The sequence below is a fragment of the Vicia villosa genome, unplaced genomic scaffold (assembly GCF_029867415.1).
Source record: "Vicia villosa cultivar HV-30 ecotype Madison, WI unplaced genomic scaffold, Vvil1.0 ctg.000244F_1_1_5, whole genome shotgun sequence".
NCBI lineage: Eukaryota > Viridiplantae > Streptophyta > Magnoliopsida > Fabales > Fabaceae > Vicia > Vicia villosa.
Genome location: NW_026705098.1, coordinates 122,024 through 141,748, shown reverse-complemented (window position 1 = coordinate 141,748; position 19,725 = coordinate 122,024). Strand labels below are relative to the sequence as shown.

Sequence of the window (19,725 nt, the reverse complement as noted above, 5' to 3'; positions counted from 1 at the left end):
AATTCTAATCAATTGATTCGATTATCACTTTTAGCAAATTGATGTATTTTAATTATTAATTTATTAATTTATCATTACCCCTCATAACCGATAGTTTCGATTACAAATAATAACGAATTGATAAGGGGAAATATGCTAATCATCATAACCAATAAGATGGTTAAAACCATTTAGCAAAATAAATTTATTTGAATTTATAGGATTTGATTAATTAAATTAATCGATTATTAATCATCGCGACCAATAAATTTAGTCGGAACGAATAATAATTTAAATCCTAATATTTGGCCAAGGGCCAATGGGATTGAGCGAACCCTAATACATTATGACTTTCTAGGATTTTTGTGATTTAATATTAATAAAAAATTAATCGAGATACTCGAATAATCGGGGAAAATATTATAAACCTAAACCTAATCCTAATTTATTCTAATCCTAATCAAAATAAACTAATTGAAGCAAATATATTAATCTAAATAAATAGATATTAAATAAATAAATATATTGCAAAAGAACCTGGCAATTATCCTGTGTGGGCAAGCTGAGAGTCCATAGCATGTGTCGTCGTCCTGGTACGTTAGATTTGAATAATAGAAGATCTAATGGTGGCAGAACGAGGGTGTATTATGATCCCCTGTAGATGTTATGCGCTGAATCCAGAACCTTGTTATTCATAAAAATGAATGTTGAAACCTGGGGATCGAACCCAGGCCCTTGAGATACTGCCCGGTTGTTCATTGCCAACTATGCTGAGCGCATCTGATGTTTTGTAAACAGCCAACAAACAATAAATGTGATACAGCATAGTAAATGAAAAAGTCAAAAAGTGAGTCACAGTGGGACCCAATACATGCGCTTTAGCCAATGAGCGAAGGGGAGATAAACTCCTTCTGTTGACGAACCAATAGGAATAGGGGATGGAGATTGACTCCCTGACCGCCCAGTTAGGACGCTCCACGTGCTTCATCTTCTCCACTGAAAAGCTGCAGGATTTTCGCTACGAAATTGCCATGGAGTTGCTGCGGTTTTAGCTATGGATCTTGCATATTTTTCGAAGCCAAATTCTCACGATCCTTCTACCTGCAAAACACAACGAACATACAACAAAAACAAACCAGGACCACGTAAAATCACCTTCTGAATTCAAATATGGGGATCATTTAGGTTGAAACCCCTTGGACACATGAACCCGATCTCACACTTGGTTCATGCCCTAACCATGGCATAACCTTGTCCCTGCGTGAAAACTCATCACCAGCGATTCAGACCTTCCTCACACACTGCCAGGAACTCAAGCATACGGTTAGATCCGATTAAAACGTTATGTAATGCACGATATATAAGTTTGAACCTGTACAGAAATAATGGATGCATGGAACACGTTCAGGGCGTCATGGCCCTCAACTCTTGATCCGATCCTGCTCCTTAAATCCCCAGGGATGACTTGGAGTGGTTAGAACGAACTGAAACTCATAGAGAAGGATTTAGCGTCATGCCCTAGTTTCTTGCATTCTTTGAACTTGTAACCCTAGTTCTCCCTCCTCCAAAATTCGTCCCCCCTCTCCTTCTAAATGTTTTAATATATATATGGGCTCATACTAGGGTTGCATCTTTGGAAAACATTTAATCCATTATTCACATAAAAATTGGAAAAAAGATTTTGTATAAAATCTTGCTATTTTGGACATTATGTTATTCCATGCATATTTTCCATTTAATATTGACCATTGGATTGAATTTGGCTTGATTGAATATTTGGTACATGAATTATAAAATTTATTTTAATTGAGATTTTTATTTCGATTAAATTTGATTTTACATGAATAAAATCAAATATAAATAAAATAAAAATCATGCAATAGAATTCATGTGATTAACAGACCTCTCTTGAGCTTGGGATCATTTGGACTTTTGAGTGAGCTTTGGAATTGAACCTTGAACTTTGAATCATAGTGAATGGCATATGGGGGGCAAATTTTGGGGTATGACAGCTGCCCCTGTTCAATCTTCTTAAACCTGAAGAATCAGATAGGCACGTCTGCCTATCGTGATCTAAAGGTAGAAGATGATTGGACACTGAAATGCCCTGAAATTTGCATGCGTTGGGTATAAATTCCGTGAGGGATGGGCTTACAGATGCCACCCAAGGTAAACACCATTTTTCAGTATATGAAGCAAATGCTTTCTGGAAGGAACCCTGTACTTTGATTATAGCATGGCCTGAAAAGGCAACCTGAATATTATGCAATGGTATGATGCATACGATGTATGATGCAGTAAGCTTCTCAAAATAAATGAGAGCGGTGTTTGTATATGCATTATGTATGAATGAGGTATGTTAGTTGAATGATGCATGATTGTTAGTTATGTCAATTGAAGTATGTTAGTAATTCTGAAAAGAAAGATAAAACCTTTGATTGTTATTGATGATGTTTTGGAGAAGATCACTGCCAAGGGACTAACGTGATAAACCCAATTGAGAAACTTTTGTAAACCCCTTTGTAAACTCCTTTGTTGTGAAATTCTTTGTGAAACTCCGTTTGCCTGGAAAGGCTCCTAGAAAGGATGGAATACGTCTTAAAGAAGACTGCCTGGAAAGGCTCCTGAAAAGGAATAGCGAGGACCTTCTGTTGGTTGTGTAATTGGCTTGCTATGGTCAGCAAGCTTCCGCAGTTTGTGAACCCCCACTTACTATAGTTCTAGTAAGTTTCCGTAGTTTGTGAACCCCCACTTACTATAGTTCTAGTAAGTTTCCTTAGTTTGTGAACCCCCACTTACTATAGTTCTAGTAAGTTTCCGTAGTTTGTGAACCCCCACTTACTGTAGTTCCAGTAAGTTTCCGTAGTTTGTGAACCCCAACTTACTATAGTTCTAGTAAGTTTCCGCAGTTTGTGGACCCCAATAGGATTGCTTGCTATAGTTCTAGCAAGTTCACCTGCACCAACAGGGTTATCTGCGAATATTATCGCAGAATTTACCTGTGTCACCAATAGGGTTATTCGCGAGTGTTATCGCGAAATTTACCTATGTCACCAGGGTTATCTGCGAGTGTTATCGCAGAATTTACCTGTACCACCAATAGGGTTATCCGCGAGTGTTATCGCGAAATTTACCTATGTAGAACTTTGTTTTGTAAATGCGTATGCATCATGCTTATGCGTTATGCACATGCCCCTGTTGTTTGTATAATGCGTATGTGTGAATGCTTACACATGTATGTGTTGTATGTATACTGATGAATGTATGCAATGATGATGCAATCCCATGGTTTTATCTCCTTAAACCCATTGAACTTGTTTACTCCATGCATGCACCTATCCCATGACTATGCTTATGTTGGCTTTGTAATGTTTATGTATGCCTATGCACATACGTATGTTTGGTTGACGTAATGAGTGGAACGAAGTAATGTCTTCTGTAAGATTACCTGAAAAGGTCTTTTGAATGGATGTGAATGTTTGTCCTAAAGAAGACTATCTGCAATGATTTTTTCGAAATGGTAGCAATTTGTCTTAGAGAAGACCACCTGTAAAGGCTCTTAGACTAGATAGAAATTTGTCTTAAAGAAAATCACCTGAAAAGGTTCTTAGCAGGGAATGAAGAACGTCCTTGAAGACGACTACCTGAAAAAGGTTGAAAGATGTCTTAAAGAAGACTACCTAAAGAGGTTCCTGAGAGGGATGACGAATTGTTTTTTTGAAAGAGCCTACCTGAAAAGGTACTTAGGACAAGAATGTCTCGAAGAAGGCTACCTGAAAAGGTGCTTAGAAGAAGAATGTCTTGAAGAAGACTACCTCAAAAGGTACTTAGAAAAGGGAACATCTTGAAAAAGACTACCTGAAAAGGAACTTAGAAAAAGAAATGTCTTGAAGAAGATTACCTGAAAAGGTACTTAGAAAAGGAATGTCTTAAAGAAGACTACCTGCAAAGGCACTTAGAAAAGGAATGTCCTGAAGAGGACTACCTGAAAAGGTACTTAGAAAATGACGATGATTGTCTTAGAGAAGACTGCCTATAAAGGTTTTTTAGAGAAGAATATCTTGAAAAAGACTACCTAAAGAGGTTCTTGGAAGTGGTGATAATTCGTCCTGAATAAGACTGTTTGAGGAGGCTCCTAGAAAGGACCGTGAGATTTATCTTAAAGAAGACCACATAAAATCTACGGTGTAATGTATCAACCAATGTATGTAATGCATGATTTGTATGATGCTCCAATGATGGGTTGTTGATAACCAAAGCATATATAGCTTGCTGAAGTTGCAGGGTTTTTTTTTTGATGGGGTGTGATGCTAGCGCGATTCCCCGATACCTGTTTTTGAACTTTGATGATCGTAGTTAGGAGAAATATTTGTTCGAGGTTGTAAAGTGCGAGAACGCCCTTTCCTTTTGTTGTGTGTCTTGCGGATTTGATATCCATTGCTCCAGTATTTTCATGGAGAAAGATGCTTATGAAGGAAGTGCCCCAGGGAATAGCCTTGTCATATGCTTCGATGTTTAGATTGAAGGGTGTGCCCCTGATCTCCAGGTCATGGAAGGTTATCCATAGTGTTCCATCCTTTGAATTTGAATTCTTCCCATGTCTGACATGCCCCTGTTTGAGATTGCTTTGAGATGTGCCCCAAGTCGATTGAACCTTAGGAAGACTGCCCCTAGTTAATAGGATGTTCGATTGTATGCCCCTGTGCTCCTTGAAATTTTTGCCCCTGTTTAGGAGAACCCCCTAGATGTGGTTCCCCCGACTCCAGGGTCTTTATTAGAAATGATCACCTTTGATTAACCCATTTCGAGATTTCCTCGATGCTAAGTGTATACTCGTAGATGGTGTTGTACTTTTTGAGAAGTAGCTCCAATGGAATGCGTATGCAAGTTTTGAAATCGAAGTCCGTTATGAATTAGGACTGGATGGTTTTGAAAAGAATGCTTGAAGAAGCATAGTGATTAGAAGTAGTTTTAACAAACATAGGAGTCAGTATAACAAATTCCTGCTTAATATGCTTTCGTAGTTAACCTTGCCTCAATTAGGGCTTTTAAATGTTGTAACTTGGCCTGGTTCATGTTTTAAGAAACAATGGATATAAGGCTCAAAATTTTATTTATCCCACCCCTTTCTCCTTGATGTTCTCCAAATCCTAAAAATTCGCCTAATCCAATGGACGTGCTTTGTTTGCAAGAGAATCGTTTCAGTTTCGATGTTGAGCAGAAGCCTTAGTAGAGATCCAAACTTTGATGACATATGTTGTAAAGATCCGAGCATTGATGTGAAGCTTTGATGGTTTAGCAGTCACAAGATTATCGTTTGTATTTCACCTTTGTTTTTATCCCTTATTTTTGCATGAGCTGATTCTTTTGAATTTGACCCATCGGGATGCCCCAATTTTGCCTAAGTCTTTTTGTTTCCTTTTATGGAATTTTCATTTTGACTTAGCGGGCGTTTTTTATTCTTGAAAGCTCCTTTTGAGATTGATTCTTGGATATTGCATGTTGTGACTGCTATGTTGATTTTGATCTGTAAGCTTCGCCTTTGATACTTCCTCGATCTTGAATGATGTAATGAGGAAGAAGGTGTTGTAAATGTTACCTCCATTGCTTCCTCAATCTTGGATGAATGCGAGGAAGAAGATATGCTTGAACCTTATGCTTGGATTGACTGATTCTCTTGGCAACCAAAATACATCATTGAATTAGTTGACATCTACCCTGCCCCTGGTTAAAATCAAGGTTCTTTTGAAAAGTAGAAACAAACTCCAACTCCTGGCTCGAGGGGGTAACGAGGGATTAACATCCTTATATCTCCACTGTTTGGGAATGGAAACAATGCCTGTACATCCTCGGCTTGGTCTTACCTTGAAAGCATACGTTTAGCTGGACTTAGTCATTTGTATTCGTCATTCTCCCTCAAGTTTGTTAATAACCCTAAAAATAGGAGTGTGTGACTGGAAAGTCATAGTAGTGAGTGAACGAAATGAATGAATTGATTCCAAAACCTGCATGGTCATCCCATTAGAATTGCTAATCTGAAGGTACAACTTTTATCTTGAGTAACACTTAGCGGTCGTAAGGGTTGAAATTATGAGCACGGTAAACACCTATTGATCCTAGGGATAATCTCCTTTGTAGATCCACTGACCTTGTTTCACTCCTTAGATTCTTAAACTTGTAGAAGTGAGGGCGACCTCGAATTTTCTTTGGACATGTCAAACCTGGCGGGAATAAATCGTTGGCGGTGGGTTTTCGTTGTATCGGAACTTCATGAGTTTCCTTTGACTGAACCTCTTTTGCTTTTTCTAAAGGATAGTATCACACTATTTGCAACGTCCAGATTTTGTAGATTGGTAGAGAAACCTACGACCCTTTTGCCCCTCGGTGGGGAGTTAACATATGTCGCTTTCCCTCCATTGTAGTTAAGCATCTTCGTTCAGGGTGTTGCCCCATTTGGACTAACCCTTGCCCCCAGGTTATCGTAGAGCGTCCTTGTAACTTTGATATGTTCTAAGATGAACCCCTTTATGACTAGATACATCTTGAGTGTATCTATGAGGGAACTCTTTGTTGAACTAATCCTTGCTCGATGAAAACCTTTATTGTATTTTTAATCCTGTTAAGCCAAGGCATGGACACGTGGTTGGCACGGTACAAGACGTCCCCTTTTATTAGCAAGACCAAGATCTTTTATTCTCCTTTCTCCATAGTTTTTTTTTTCCTTTGATTTTTTTGGCGAGTTTCGGGAAACCGGCTAGCATGGTTGGTATGGATGCGGGCGAAGATAGAAATGCAAATGCGAATGTATGAATGCATGAAAATGCAAATGCACGCGTAAGCGAGAGACTCCTTATATTGTAACTCCGTGTATGCAATGCAGACGTGTAACATATGATCCTAGGGATAGCCTTAGAGGCGACATTAGACCCTCTCGGAATCTTTGCAGGGTAAATGTTATGACATGCTAAGGGAAATCCCTTGGATTCGAGAGTATGCAGAAGATAGCGGCTAGTGACCGTTCAAGACAGTCACTAAATCTCATGGCCATCGAGAGGCCAATCAACATGTACCAATGAATTTGTCCCTCGTGGGAAGGTTCTCTATGCGGAACACAACCTATCTAAGGACGATACGGACGAAGAGCAATCCCTACAGGCTAGGGATGTGATGTGTAAATGGAGATCCAAACCCTACAAGTTAGAGGGTGCGCGGGACTGAGCATGGAGTGACCGTTCAGGACGGTCACTAGATTTCATGGCCATCGAGAGGCCAATCAAACGCATGCTAATGAAGTTGTCCTTCGGGGAAGGACGCGTCGTTGTGAAAACACACGGGTGTGAAAGAAAATCCCTATAGGCTAGGGAGTGCGTAGGTGTAGGCACGAGGTGACCGTTCGAGACAGTCACTAGATCGCATGGCCATCGAGAGGCCAATTGACGTGCGTTAATGGAAATGTCCTTCGTGGGAAGGACGCGTAGTTGTAGATACAAGGATATAAAAGTAACATCCCTACAGGTTAGGGAGTGCGTAGATGCGGGGCGCGGAGTGACTGTTCATGACAGTCACTTAGTCTCATGGCTATCGAGAAGTCAATCGACGTGCATAAGCGAAGATGTCCTTCGTGGGAAGGACACGTATTTTCAAGAGTACGAGGATATAAAAATAAAATCCCCCCAGGCTAGGGGATGCATAGATGGTGATGTCCTTCGTGGGAAAGACATGATCTTCAGAAATTAGAGTCCCTACAGGCTAGGGACCACGTGGGGATACCTGCAAAATCGAAACGCATAGATATTCGAAGTATATAAATTACAAACATATAAAGAGCACAACAGCACAAAAGTCCTAGGTTCATAGGTTCGACGTAGCGGCTCTTGGAAGCCAACCTTTTCACAGGGGGTTCTAGAAGGTCTCATGGGGTCGTTCGTAGCCTCCGAGACTTTTTGTCTCTTCGGATTTTGGAACAACTCATTTTATCCATGAGGTTCAAATTTTTGGGGTAGGTTCTCGGAGAGATCAGCTAAGTACCCAGTCCAGCCCTCCACAAAGTCAAGCTTCGTTTCGGACCTTTCCAAATACCTAACCCACTCCGAGTGGAGTTATCGATGAGACTCGTAGGCGATTCATACTCCCCTATTGATCTCAAAGTTAACTCCCACACTTAGGGTTTTAACACTACATAATATATCCAGCAGTATATAAAAATGTAATAGTTAATAAAAATATAAATATATTCACATAGACAGTTAAATATAAACATATTATAAATAATTAAATATTTTTAGACAAAAATAAATAAATAAACAATTTTTTAAAAAAATAAGAAATAAAAAAAAATAATTATAAACCCTGAAAAAGGCGCGTTAGCCAAACCCTAAAAAGCTGCCAAACCTAAACCCTGCCAAAACCTAAATCCTATAGGAGCATAGTAATTCACCGAAATAGCTATCCCCAGCAGAGTCGCCAGCTGTAGCAACCTGCCCTAAAAATTAACTTTTAGAGTCGCCACCTATTCTGAAGGGCGAATAGGAAACCCTACGCAGTATAGAGATCAGGGTAAGATACTATATTCAGGTCGAGGGAAGGTGTTAGGCACCCTCAACCCTTTCCTAAAGGCTAACATTTAAAGATAAAGGTTTATGGCAAGGTTTATAGCTAAGGAATTGAATAGGGGAAAGATTGAGATTTTAGGGAGGGGGACTCGCCTTGTTGCCAAGTGCCTACGTATCTCCTTAGGGAGAATCAGAGTCAACGTAGTTCGGGCACAGGGTTGTACGCCATCGAATTTGAATTGAATGGTTTGAAGTTGATTAAAGGCTTTTTGAGTGGCCTATTCGCAGTTTTAAATTAGGATGAAAATCCGTAGTTTGATTTGAAGTGTTTTGAATGTTTGGGCGTACAACCATGGTTTAATATGGCACTATTAACCGCAACGATCAATAGATTCGATCGCCATAGTTAACAGATTAGTAAAGGATTGCTGGCAATTCTAATCGATTGATTCGATTATCACTTTTAGCAAATTGATGTATTTTAATTATTAATTTATTAATTTATCGTTACCCCTCATAACCGATAGTTTCGATTACAAATAATAACGAATTGATAAGGGGAAATATGCTAATCATCATAACCAATAAGATGGTTAAAACCATTTAGCAAAATAAATTTATTTGAATTTATAGGATTTGATTAATTAAATTAATCGATTATTAATCATCGCGACCAATAAATTTAGTCGGAACGAATAATAATTTAAATCCTAATATTTGGCCAAGGGCCAATGGGATTGAGCGAACCCTAATACATTATGACTTTCTAGGATTTTTGTGATTTAATATTAATAAAAAATTAATCGAGATACTCGAATAATCGGGGAAAATATTATAAACCTAAACCTAATCCTAATTTATTCTAATCCTAATCAAAATAAACTAATTGAAGCAAATATATTAATCTAAATAAATAGATATTAAATAAATAAATAGATATTAAATAAATAAATATATTGCAAAAGAACCTGGCAATTATCCTGTGTGGGCAAGCTGAGAGTCCATAGCATGTGTCGTCGTCCTGGTACGTTAGATTTGAATAATAGAAGATCTAATGGTGGCAGAACGAGGGTGTATTATGATCCCCTGTAGATGTTATGCGCTGAATCCAGAACCTTGTTATTCATAAAAATGAATGTTGAAACCTGGGGATCGAACCCAGGCCCTTGAGATACTGCCCGGTTGTTCATTGCCAACTATGCTGAGCGCATCTGATGTTTTGTAAACAGCCAACAAACAATAAATGTGATACAGCATAGTAAATGAAAAAGTCAAAAAGTGAGTCACAGTGGGACCCGATACATGCGCTTTAGCCAATGAGCGAAGGGGAGATAAACTCCTTCTGTTGACGAACCAATAGGAATAGGGGATGGAGATTGACTCCCTGACCGCCCAGTTAGGACGCTCCACGTGCTTCATCTTCTCCACTGAAAAGCTGCAGGATTTTCGCTACGAAATTGCCATGGAGTTGCTGCGGTTTTAGCTATGGATCCTGCATATTTTTCGAAGCCAAATTCTCACGATCCTTCTACCTGCAAAACACGACGAACATACAGCAAAAACAAACCAGGACCACGTAAAATCACCTTCTGAATTCAAATATGGGGATCATTTAGGTTGAAACCCCTTGGACACATGAACCCGATCTCACACTTGGTTCATGCCCTAACCATGGCATAACCTTGTCCCTGCGTGAAAACTCATCACCAGCGATTCAGACCTTCCTCACACACTGCCAGGAACTCAAGCATACGGTTAGATCCGATTAAAACGTTATGTAATGCACGATATATAAGTTTGAACCTGTACAGAAATAATGGATGCATGGAACACGTTCAGGGCGTCATGGCCCTCAACTCTTGATCCGATCCTGCTCCTTAAATCCCCAGGGACGACTTGGAGTGGTTAGAACGAACTGAAACTCATAGAGAAGGATTTAGCGTCATGCCCTAGTTTCTTGCATTCTTTGAACTTGTAACCCTAGTTCTCCCTCCTCCAAAATTCGTCCCCCCTCTCCTTCTAAATGTTTTAATATATATATGGGCTCATACTAGGGTTGCATCTTTGGAAAACATTTAATCCATTATTCACATAAAAATTGGAAAAAAGATTTTGTATAAAATCTTGCTATTTTGGACATTATGTTATTCCATGCATATTTTCCATTTAATATTGACCATTGGATTGAATTTGGCTTGATTGAATATTTGGTACATGAATTATAAAATTTATTTTAATTGAGATTTTTATTTCGATTAAATTTGATTTTACATGAATAAAATCAAATATAAATAAAATAAAAATCATGCAATAGAATTCATGTGATTAATGGACCTCTCTTGAGCTTGGGATCATTTGGACTTTTGAGTGAGCTTTGGAATTGAACCTTGAACTTTGAATCATAGTGAATGGCATATGGGGGGCAAATTTTGGGGTATGACACATGGCAGTTAGAAGGATGAATTTTTCCTCTAGTCTTATCTTTTATTATTTCACCTCTTAACAACAAGAAGAGAGATTCCTCAAAGAGTTCGCCGACCGAACCATTATGAGAATTCATACCCTAGATTTAGAAGCTTTTAAAGAATGTAAATTCTTTAAGACTTTTGAAAAACTAAACCTATCCACCTTACTCTGCAGCGCCTCAAGAAAGGTTTATCCATCATTAATTAAGATGTTCTTTGTAAATCTTTACTTCACTCATGGAATAGTTTATTCATAAGTAAAAAAGACATAGGATATCTCTGTCATTAGAAGATTTTGCAAACATCCTAAATCTTCCCCCATTAAGATATTGTCTTCGAGCCATGAGATAAATGATACAATTTTAACCTAAAAGCTATTTCATCCTCTCTGTTGAAGAATCCATCATCCTCTATGCCAAATACATTAGTTGTTGGATACATTCGCTCTGACAATCGTATGATCCATTATATGACCAACTACATACTTTTTCCAAGAAAGAGCAACTTTGTTTTCATAAATTTGTTTAATGTTGAAGTCGTATGGGTAATCAAAAATAAACTCAAGGAAAACAAGGAAAATCAAGTAATCCAATACATGATGGGAAGTAAGAAAAAAGGATTGTGCCTACCATATGGTAATTTAGTCAGAAAAATCCTAGAACACACCTAATTCAACTTTGGAGAAGAAGAATGTGTAAAAGATGTAAAATATGAGATCATCGATTAAAAAGTGATTGAAAGGCCCTCAAATGAAAAGAAGAGGAGGGAAACTGATCAAGAAGTACCTATAGATTTATAAGACTTTGACTACATTATCCCTCAACTGCCTTCAACTGAAGATCTACTTAAGGTTATAATAAAAGAAGATTGATATAACAAACAAAAAAATCTACTTCATAACTCGTCACTTTATCAAAGACCCAACATAATTGCCTCGAGATTTATTCTTAGACGATGATTTTGATGCAGAATAGTCTCACTCATATGTCTTAGTTTTTAAGAGTGTTTGTTTCATGCTTTTCAAAACATTCTTAAATTATGCATTTTCCTGCTTTTGTACTTTATTTCCAGTATTCTTTGAATTAATAAAGTGTGATGTTTTCCTTTCTAAATGCTTGTCTTTGCATATTTAAATTCTCGCAATGCATCATTTTAACTGCCTTTTTGATTTTGACAAAATGGGAGAAGTATACTCTCAAGGAAAGTAGAGTATAATCTATACTTAATTGAAGGAGAGTTAAACCACTCATAATACATTTGTTTGTTTTTTTACCACCTCTTTAAGAGATACATTGTCATCATCAGAAGGGGGAGAATATGCAACCATGTTTTGCAGGTAGTTAAATAAGTATTTGATGATGACATTTAAAAGGAGTATTTGATCATGAAACATCTATGGTAACTTGCATAAGAACCTTTATAACCTATGGGGATTTAAATATCATAAGAGGTTAAAAGATTCAAGTAGAAAAGTTAGGGTTTGATGATCATTGCAAGAAGATTCAAGCAAGTGTATATATGATTGGTTTACTTGACAAGTCTTGAAGCTTCAAAATGTGCAAGAGAGGAAGTGTGAAAGTATGCCATATCGCTTCTAAGAGAACCGTGTTTTGTAAAAAACACAAGGGGTTTTTCGTAAATTATATGTCTAAATCACAAACACTCTAAAATAAGTTTTTAAGCCTTTATTTCTTTTAAAAAAATCCCTAAAAATGTTTTTATTCGTGCCAATTGAATAGGGAATTATGTGCATGGTTTTGGACAAAAATTATATTGTCCAATCGTTTGGCACTCATACATAATCGATTAGGGTAGTGAAAAAATATCCTTAAATATTTTGGAATATGTCTTAATGAGCAACAACGTCTCTGAATCTTTTCTTTCCTTTTAAATTTTCGTAATCGTTTATTTTTAGGCCTTTCAATCTATTGGAGCAAGGTGTCAATCGATTGGTACATAAACTTTTGTTCATGAAATTTTCCTTTTTTGTGTCAACCTCTAGTATAAAAGATGGTCTTCCCTTTATACTTTCACATCCAAAGACGTGAGCATCCTATCTAACTCCTCACTCTCTCTCTAAAATATTTTCAACTTTCTCTCACATAATTTTAGTTGTAGCACTTCAAGAAAGTTCTTTTGTTTAGTGAGAAATTTTTGTATTATGAAAAGGGCATTGTTGTAAATTCACCAAAGAGTATTTTTTTCTTGATTGAATAATTTATGCATAAGAGAGTGTTTGTTTAGGTTCAAAGTTAAACCCTTTAAAATATTTGGTTTGAAATTCAGGTTCTAAGTCGTTGGTTTGGTTTGTAAGCTAAACTAGGATCAAAAGCTTACTTTGATTTGAGATTAGTGTATCACCCCAAATTTTTTATTCAAATTTTATTTTTATTAATAATCATATTTTGTGTGTTATGGTTTTATTATTATTAGTGCTATTATTTTGTTACTATCAAGGATAAGAATAATGAGAATTAATTAGAATTAAGTAGAGTTAGTGGAACAAAAAAGTTGGAAAAATAAAAATTAATAGGGAAAGTCAAAGAAATAAAAATCATAATTTTACTAAGAGGATTGAATGGGAATAAAGGGGGGTTAATTATTAAAATTTTAATTAGAAAAAAAGGGAGAATTAGAGAGAGAAAGGAGAAGTAAGTTTTTTTTTTAAAGAAAAAGCCCTAACACCCAAAAGCCTCTTCTTTTTTTCCAAAACTCAAAAAGAAAGTCTAATTTGTAACATCCCGATTTTTATTTAAATAGCTATTTTTAATATTTGCTTATTTATTTTAATTATTATGCGGTGTGATAATTAATTTAATTGTGTAATTATGTATTAATCGTGTTATTGGGTCATTAGGTGTAATAATGATGGAATAACTAATTGAGCCTAATTATTAGAAATAGAAATAATGAGCGGGTAAGTGGGTTAAGCCTAATAAGAGAAACACTAGTTAGTAAGGATTTTGTAAACAAGAGATTAAACCCTCATTTGCTAAGAAATAAGGAAGAGAAGAGAAAAGGAAAAGAGGAGAATATAGAAAAGAGAAGGGAAACTTAAAAGAAAAATCTTCAAGAGGTAAGGGTGGGTATTCATATTGTTATGGGTATATGCTGTATGCAATGGGTAGTAACATGCTTATGTATTTGATTTCAAATTTTTATGAACTTGTATGTTAGGGTTTGTGTAGAAAATCCTTGAAATTGAATGAGAAAATCATGTTTTATGAGTGGTATTTGATAACCCATGATAGAACTATGATAGGATATCCTTTAATTGTGATAAATGACTGGTATGTTTTGGTCGGTGGATTCGTGTGGAATGAAGTGCTGTCAAAAGGGGATTTTCTCCCAAAATCGCAGATCGCGCGTCGTGCAATCTGGAGCGCGCATCGCGTGGTCGGGTCTGATGTTGGGACGTGTAGCGCGCGTATCGCGGCATGCTATGTAATTTTGTAATTTTTGATTCTTTGATTTGGGATCCTGTATGCTTATATTTTATGAGGGATTTCCGTGTATTTTGATAATTTATTCAATGAAGTTTGGATAAGTTTTGAGTCGAAAATGAACGAATACATGATACTTGAATTTTAGTATGTGTATATTGAAAATTGGTGATTAATGAGAATAATATTGGTTGTCTTGAATATTATATGTTATTTGTGATTGGTAAATGCTATGTGAATACATTGTCGATGATGTTAGAATGATACATGTTGCTTTGTGCAAATTGTTAGTGGATAAGTCAAGGTGTTGGATTATTGTGATATGCTTGGATGATTAAGATTGAATGGATACTCTTAATTCCATATATTGTTGGTCAATTGCGCATGCATTCCTGGGGAGATTGTACTCCGATTGGTTGCTTTGATCCTAGTGTGGAAATAGAAACGGTGGACTATATGTTCATATTTGGGCTTGGATATTAGTCTGGATTGGGAGCGTGGCTCTGATTCTAGGTTGAATCGGGAGCGAGGTGAGCTTGATGTTCACGTTGGTACCACATGCATGAGTTGCATAAATTTGCATTGGAGTCACATTTATCATTAAGTGGTGTTTGCTTCGGTGTATGATATGTAATAATTGGTAGTTGTTACATTGATGTTACATTGTTGATAATTAAGCTATATGCGATAATGTAGAAATCATTTTGATTGTGAAGTGTGATGAATTCGTTGGATGTTTGTATGTTTTATATATTGTTTATATTACATGTTTCTACAATGATGTGAATTCTCACCCTTTTGTTGGAATGATGTTCTATGCGACATCGCTCAGGCACTGAAGAATAGTGGTGTTTCGCACGAGGATAGTTGAGAAGATAACTTGGTGTTTATCCGCTTTTCCTAAGTAGTGAGTCGATGCTCTGGTCATGTAACACTAGAGGATATTTTGAACATATGTTTTGTCGTTGGGAGATATTATAGTGCTCTCGTATTTGTTATGTTTATGTTGAGTGGACTTGGTGCCCAATGTTTGAATTTATATACTTATTTGGATATATGAGATTTTGGTATGTGAATATATGATTATAGATATAATCTTTGATGATAATTGAGTAAGAATTATTCTACTGTGATATATATAGTTTATGAAATATGAAGTTTAAATAGGTCATGCACTTTGTATAAAAAAAAGAAAGAGTAAGTTTTGATAAAGAGTGCCTAAATATATAGTTTAAATATTATAATTAAAAAGTTATTATCAAATTATTATTTAACTTTTTAATGCATTGAATTGAATGAACATTTTTTCGTTAAAATTTATTAACTTGGCTTATTAAACAAATTATCTTTTGACACACTTTATAAAATTTTGTGGGGTCAACATATTTTTTCATTGGTCCGGACGAGGTCGTCGAGTAACCTATTACTATGTCCCCACTTGGTGTGTTCATTTCAAAACTGAATTACACGTTATTGAATATACAAACATAATTTTGAATATTTTGTAGCTTAAATTAACTTGGAATCGGAATTAAATTCATCGACTTATACTTTAAGCTAAAAGTATAAAGAAATTCAATTCCAGTGTAATTTATTCTACATCTTTGACATGTTCCTCATAAAATCAATACTTATACTTATTTATTACTCTGTCCATTTCATAATAAATGATTTAATGATAAAATTTATTATGATAATTTTAATAATAAAATTAGTGTTATTCATTCAAACACTTATTAATTATAATCAGTTAGGGTATTGATATCCAACTAAACTCAAGAGTACCAAACTATTCACCTAAATAAAAATATATTACAAACAATAATAAATATTGTATTGATAACTTATAAAAAACATTTATTGAGACAAAAAAATTGGAAATTAAACACTTTTTATGAGATAGAGAGTAATAAATTGATTGAGCCTCAGAGTTCATGAAAATGATATAGACTTGGAGATTTGAGGTAGACCTCAAAGTTTCAAAGAATATATATATATATATATATATATATATATATATATATATATATATATATATATATATATATATATATATATATATATATATATATATATATATATATATATATATATATATATTATTCATCAAAATTTTGTTACATTAACTCTCAATGTTTGAGTTGTGAATCACATGTATATTATTTTAGGCAAAATATCGATATCATATTAAGGTTTGATTTGTATTATTCTTCAAAAATCGATTTATAAAGTAATAGATGTCGCTATATAAACTATTTTTAAAATTTTTCAAAATTTATATACATAATTTAGCTAAATTTTTCTTATATTTCATCTAAATGGAGTACTCTATTAACTCAGTGTAATATATACGTTTGACTCAGTGTAAATGTAATATACACGTTTGATGACACTTCTTGAATTCCAAGCTCTATTAAGTCCACTCACCACCACTCCTATAAACTACCATAGTTTTCTACTTTTCTCTCCATCTTTCATTTCTCTTCACTCACACTAACCACTTCCATACTCCCTATTTTTCTTGTATCCCTTTATCCTAACACTCTATTAATATGATAAATTCACAACATTCAACATATCCTATAGAATCTAACATGTATTTTACGACCAACAAAAGCACTATCCATCATGTTTCAAATGCACCATTATTTTTGCCAAATGCTTTTCCACCTATCCAACATATTAATCCAAATTCCGTCACAAATTTTCCCGTCGTAGCAATCATTGTAATAGGAATGATGGCCACGTCTCTCTTGCTTATGGCCTATTATATTCTTGTTATCAAATGTTGTCTTGATTGGAACAATATTGATCTTGTGAGAGGAAGACGGTTTTCTTTTTCAAGACAAAATGATCAAAATCAATCTTCATCATACTCGATGACATCGGAGCCAAGAGGATTAGAACAAGTAGTGATTAATTCGATTCCGATTATTCGCTACAAAGAAGAAAAGGAATATGGTCATGATGAAAGAGTTTCTTGTGAATGTGCTTTTTGCTTGAATGAGTTTGAACAAGATGAGAAACTTAGAGCTATACCTAATTGTAACCATTTATTTCATATTGATTGTGTTGATGTTTGGCTTCAAAACAATGCAAATTGTCCACTTTGTAGAAGAAGAGTTTCTTTGACAAGAGAAACCAAAAATGTTGAAAACATCATTGGTGATTGTGAAGATTTTGTTGTGATTGATTTGGATCATGAAAATGAACATGATGATGATGAAGGACAAAACTTGCATGAAAGAAGACATGAAAGAGGTCAAGAATTGCTGGTGTCTCCAAGTGATTATATTAGTACTAATTCACACAAGAAAGCAATTAAGCTTCATAAAGTTAGTAGTATGAAGGATAAGGGTATAATTGGTATTAATGATAAAGATGATGGTTTTTTAGTCCAACCAATTAGAAGGTCTTTTTCATTGGACTTGTCCATTGAAGTTTGCGGTGATAGTAGTGGTAGAGCTAAGAGATCATTATTTTCATTTGGACATGGAAGTAGATCGAGAGATGTTGTATTACCTATTCATTTGGACCCTTGAAAGTTTCTTTCTATGAGGCATATGCTTTTACATTAAAAATAAAAAATAATGGAAAGAAAATCACACTAGAAACATTGTCTTTCCACTACGTGTTCTGAAGGTTAATGTTGACTCCCCAATTAAACGCTTGGATTTTCTAGAACAATGTAGTGGTGACTTTTTTTCGTGTGAGAAATTTTGGAGTTTGTGTTTCCATTTAGTTTTTAATATTTGTATGATAAACATGTGTATCACAATTCTATTAAGCTGGTAAAGAATACACCGGCAATAAAGTTGTCTTTCAATTTGATTTGTTATGTCTTAGGTCACACTATAAGAAAATTGAAGTGTCGGGCTAAAAGCGGACGCTAGATGGAAGTTAGCGTTGATTTAGTGTCAGGTTGTGGTAGATATTTAAAAGGTCGATGCTAACTGTTGTGTTTAGAAAATGCTAACTAGTGTTTGTGTTATGAGATGTTAGTGTGAAGCTAAATATAACTACATTTTACTCAATGTCATTTTTAAAGTCTGTTTGGTGGGCTCTAACTTAAGCGAAATTAACATGTCACCCTCCATATTATACATGGAGATTTTAAAAATTACGGTAATTTTGCAAAACTCATTATCCTGTCCCGGAAATTTCACAAATTTTCGGTAGAAAACCCAATATTGGAAATTCCAATTTTCTGCTGTGTATCGGAAACTTCTTTAAAACCTAAAATTTTTTGTATGGCAGATGAAGTTTTATATCTTTGTGGTCCTGAACCGGAAGCTTCAGCTTCTTCTACAGATTCATGTAGTGATCTTACACAGTACTTCGTCACAGATACAATATGTTTACTTTACTTCATACACAATTTTTTTTTTTTTATAAATTGATGCAGTTATCTAATTAAACGTTTTTGTGATTGTCAGATTTTTGAATCACGAGATAAGGTTCTAGAATGGGCACGTTCAATTGGAAAAAGTCATGGTATTGTTGTTACAATCCGATCTGATTCTGCTAATGGAATGCGAGGGAGGAAGGATAAATTGATTATGGGTTGTGACAGAGGAGGAAATTACAAAAAGAAAAATGAAGTCGTGGCCGCTTCTGATGGCAATTATACTATGACTCTATGAGGCTTAGATGCCCATTTAGGCTTATATCTGTTCCGAGTGGTATTGGTTGGAAGGTGGAGATTAAATGTGGGATTTATAATCATAGACTAGATAAGGATTTGGTAGGTCATGACATCTTGGGCCGTCTAAAAGATAATGAAAGAAAGATTGTGAATGACATTACGAAGTACAATATGGCACCAAGGTACATCGCGTCTGCTTTGAAAGACAAAGACCCAGAAAATCTCACGAGTATTACCCGGATATACCGAGCTAGAGCAACATACAAACTGGGCAAGAGAGGTGCACTGACAGAAATACAAATTTTATCGAGCCTTATTCACCAAGAGAAATACATGTGTTGGTCTAGAAATTAGGAGAATTCACATATTGTGGCTGATATCTCCTGGACACACCCTGCTCTGTCAAGTTGTTGAATATGTTTCCTCTGGTGTTGATTTTTGATTGCACGTACAAAACGAATAGGTAAGAATTTTAATTTTAATTTCTCCCAACTTAAAAATATGTCGAGTGAGTTGGTTGCTGAATGCATTTTTTTAATCGTGCAGGTACCGGCTACCACTGCTTGAGATTGTTGGTGTTACCTCAATAAAATTGAAGTTTTCAGTTGCTTTTGCATATTTGAAACATGAAAGGGATGAGA

The 19,725-nt window shown here is 35.5% G+C and overlaps 1 protein-coding gene across 1 annotated transcript; it reads left to right on the top strand.

Annotated features, from left to right (window-relative positions):
• Positions 1-16,916: 16,916 nt before the first annotated feature.
• LOC131625857 (RING-H2 finger protein ATL16-like) lies at positions 16,917-18,224 on the top strand. Its single transcript, XM_058896687.1, has one exon. It carries the CDS (start codon positions 16,992-16,994, stop codon positions 17,979-17,981), a length of 990 nt encoding a protein of 329 aa, XP_058752670.1. The 5' UTR covers positions 16,917-16,991; the 3' UTR covers positions 17,982-18,224.
• The last annotated feature ends 1,501 nt before the right edge of the window (positions 18,225-19,725 follow it).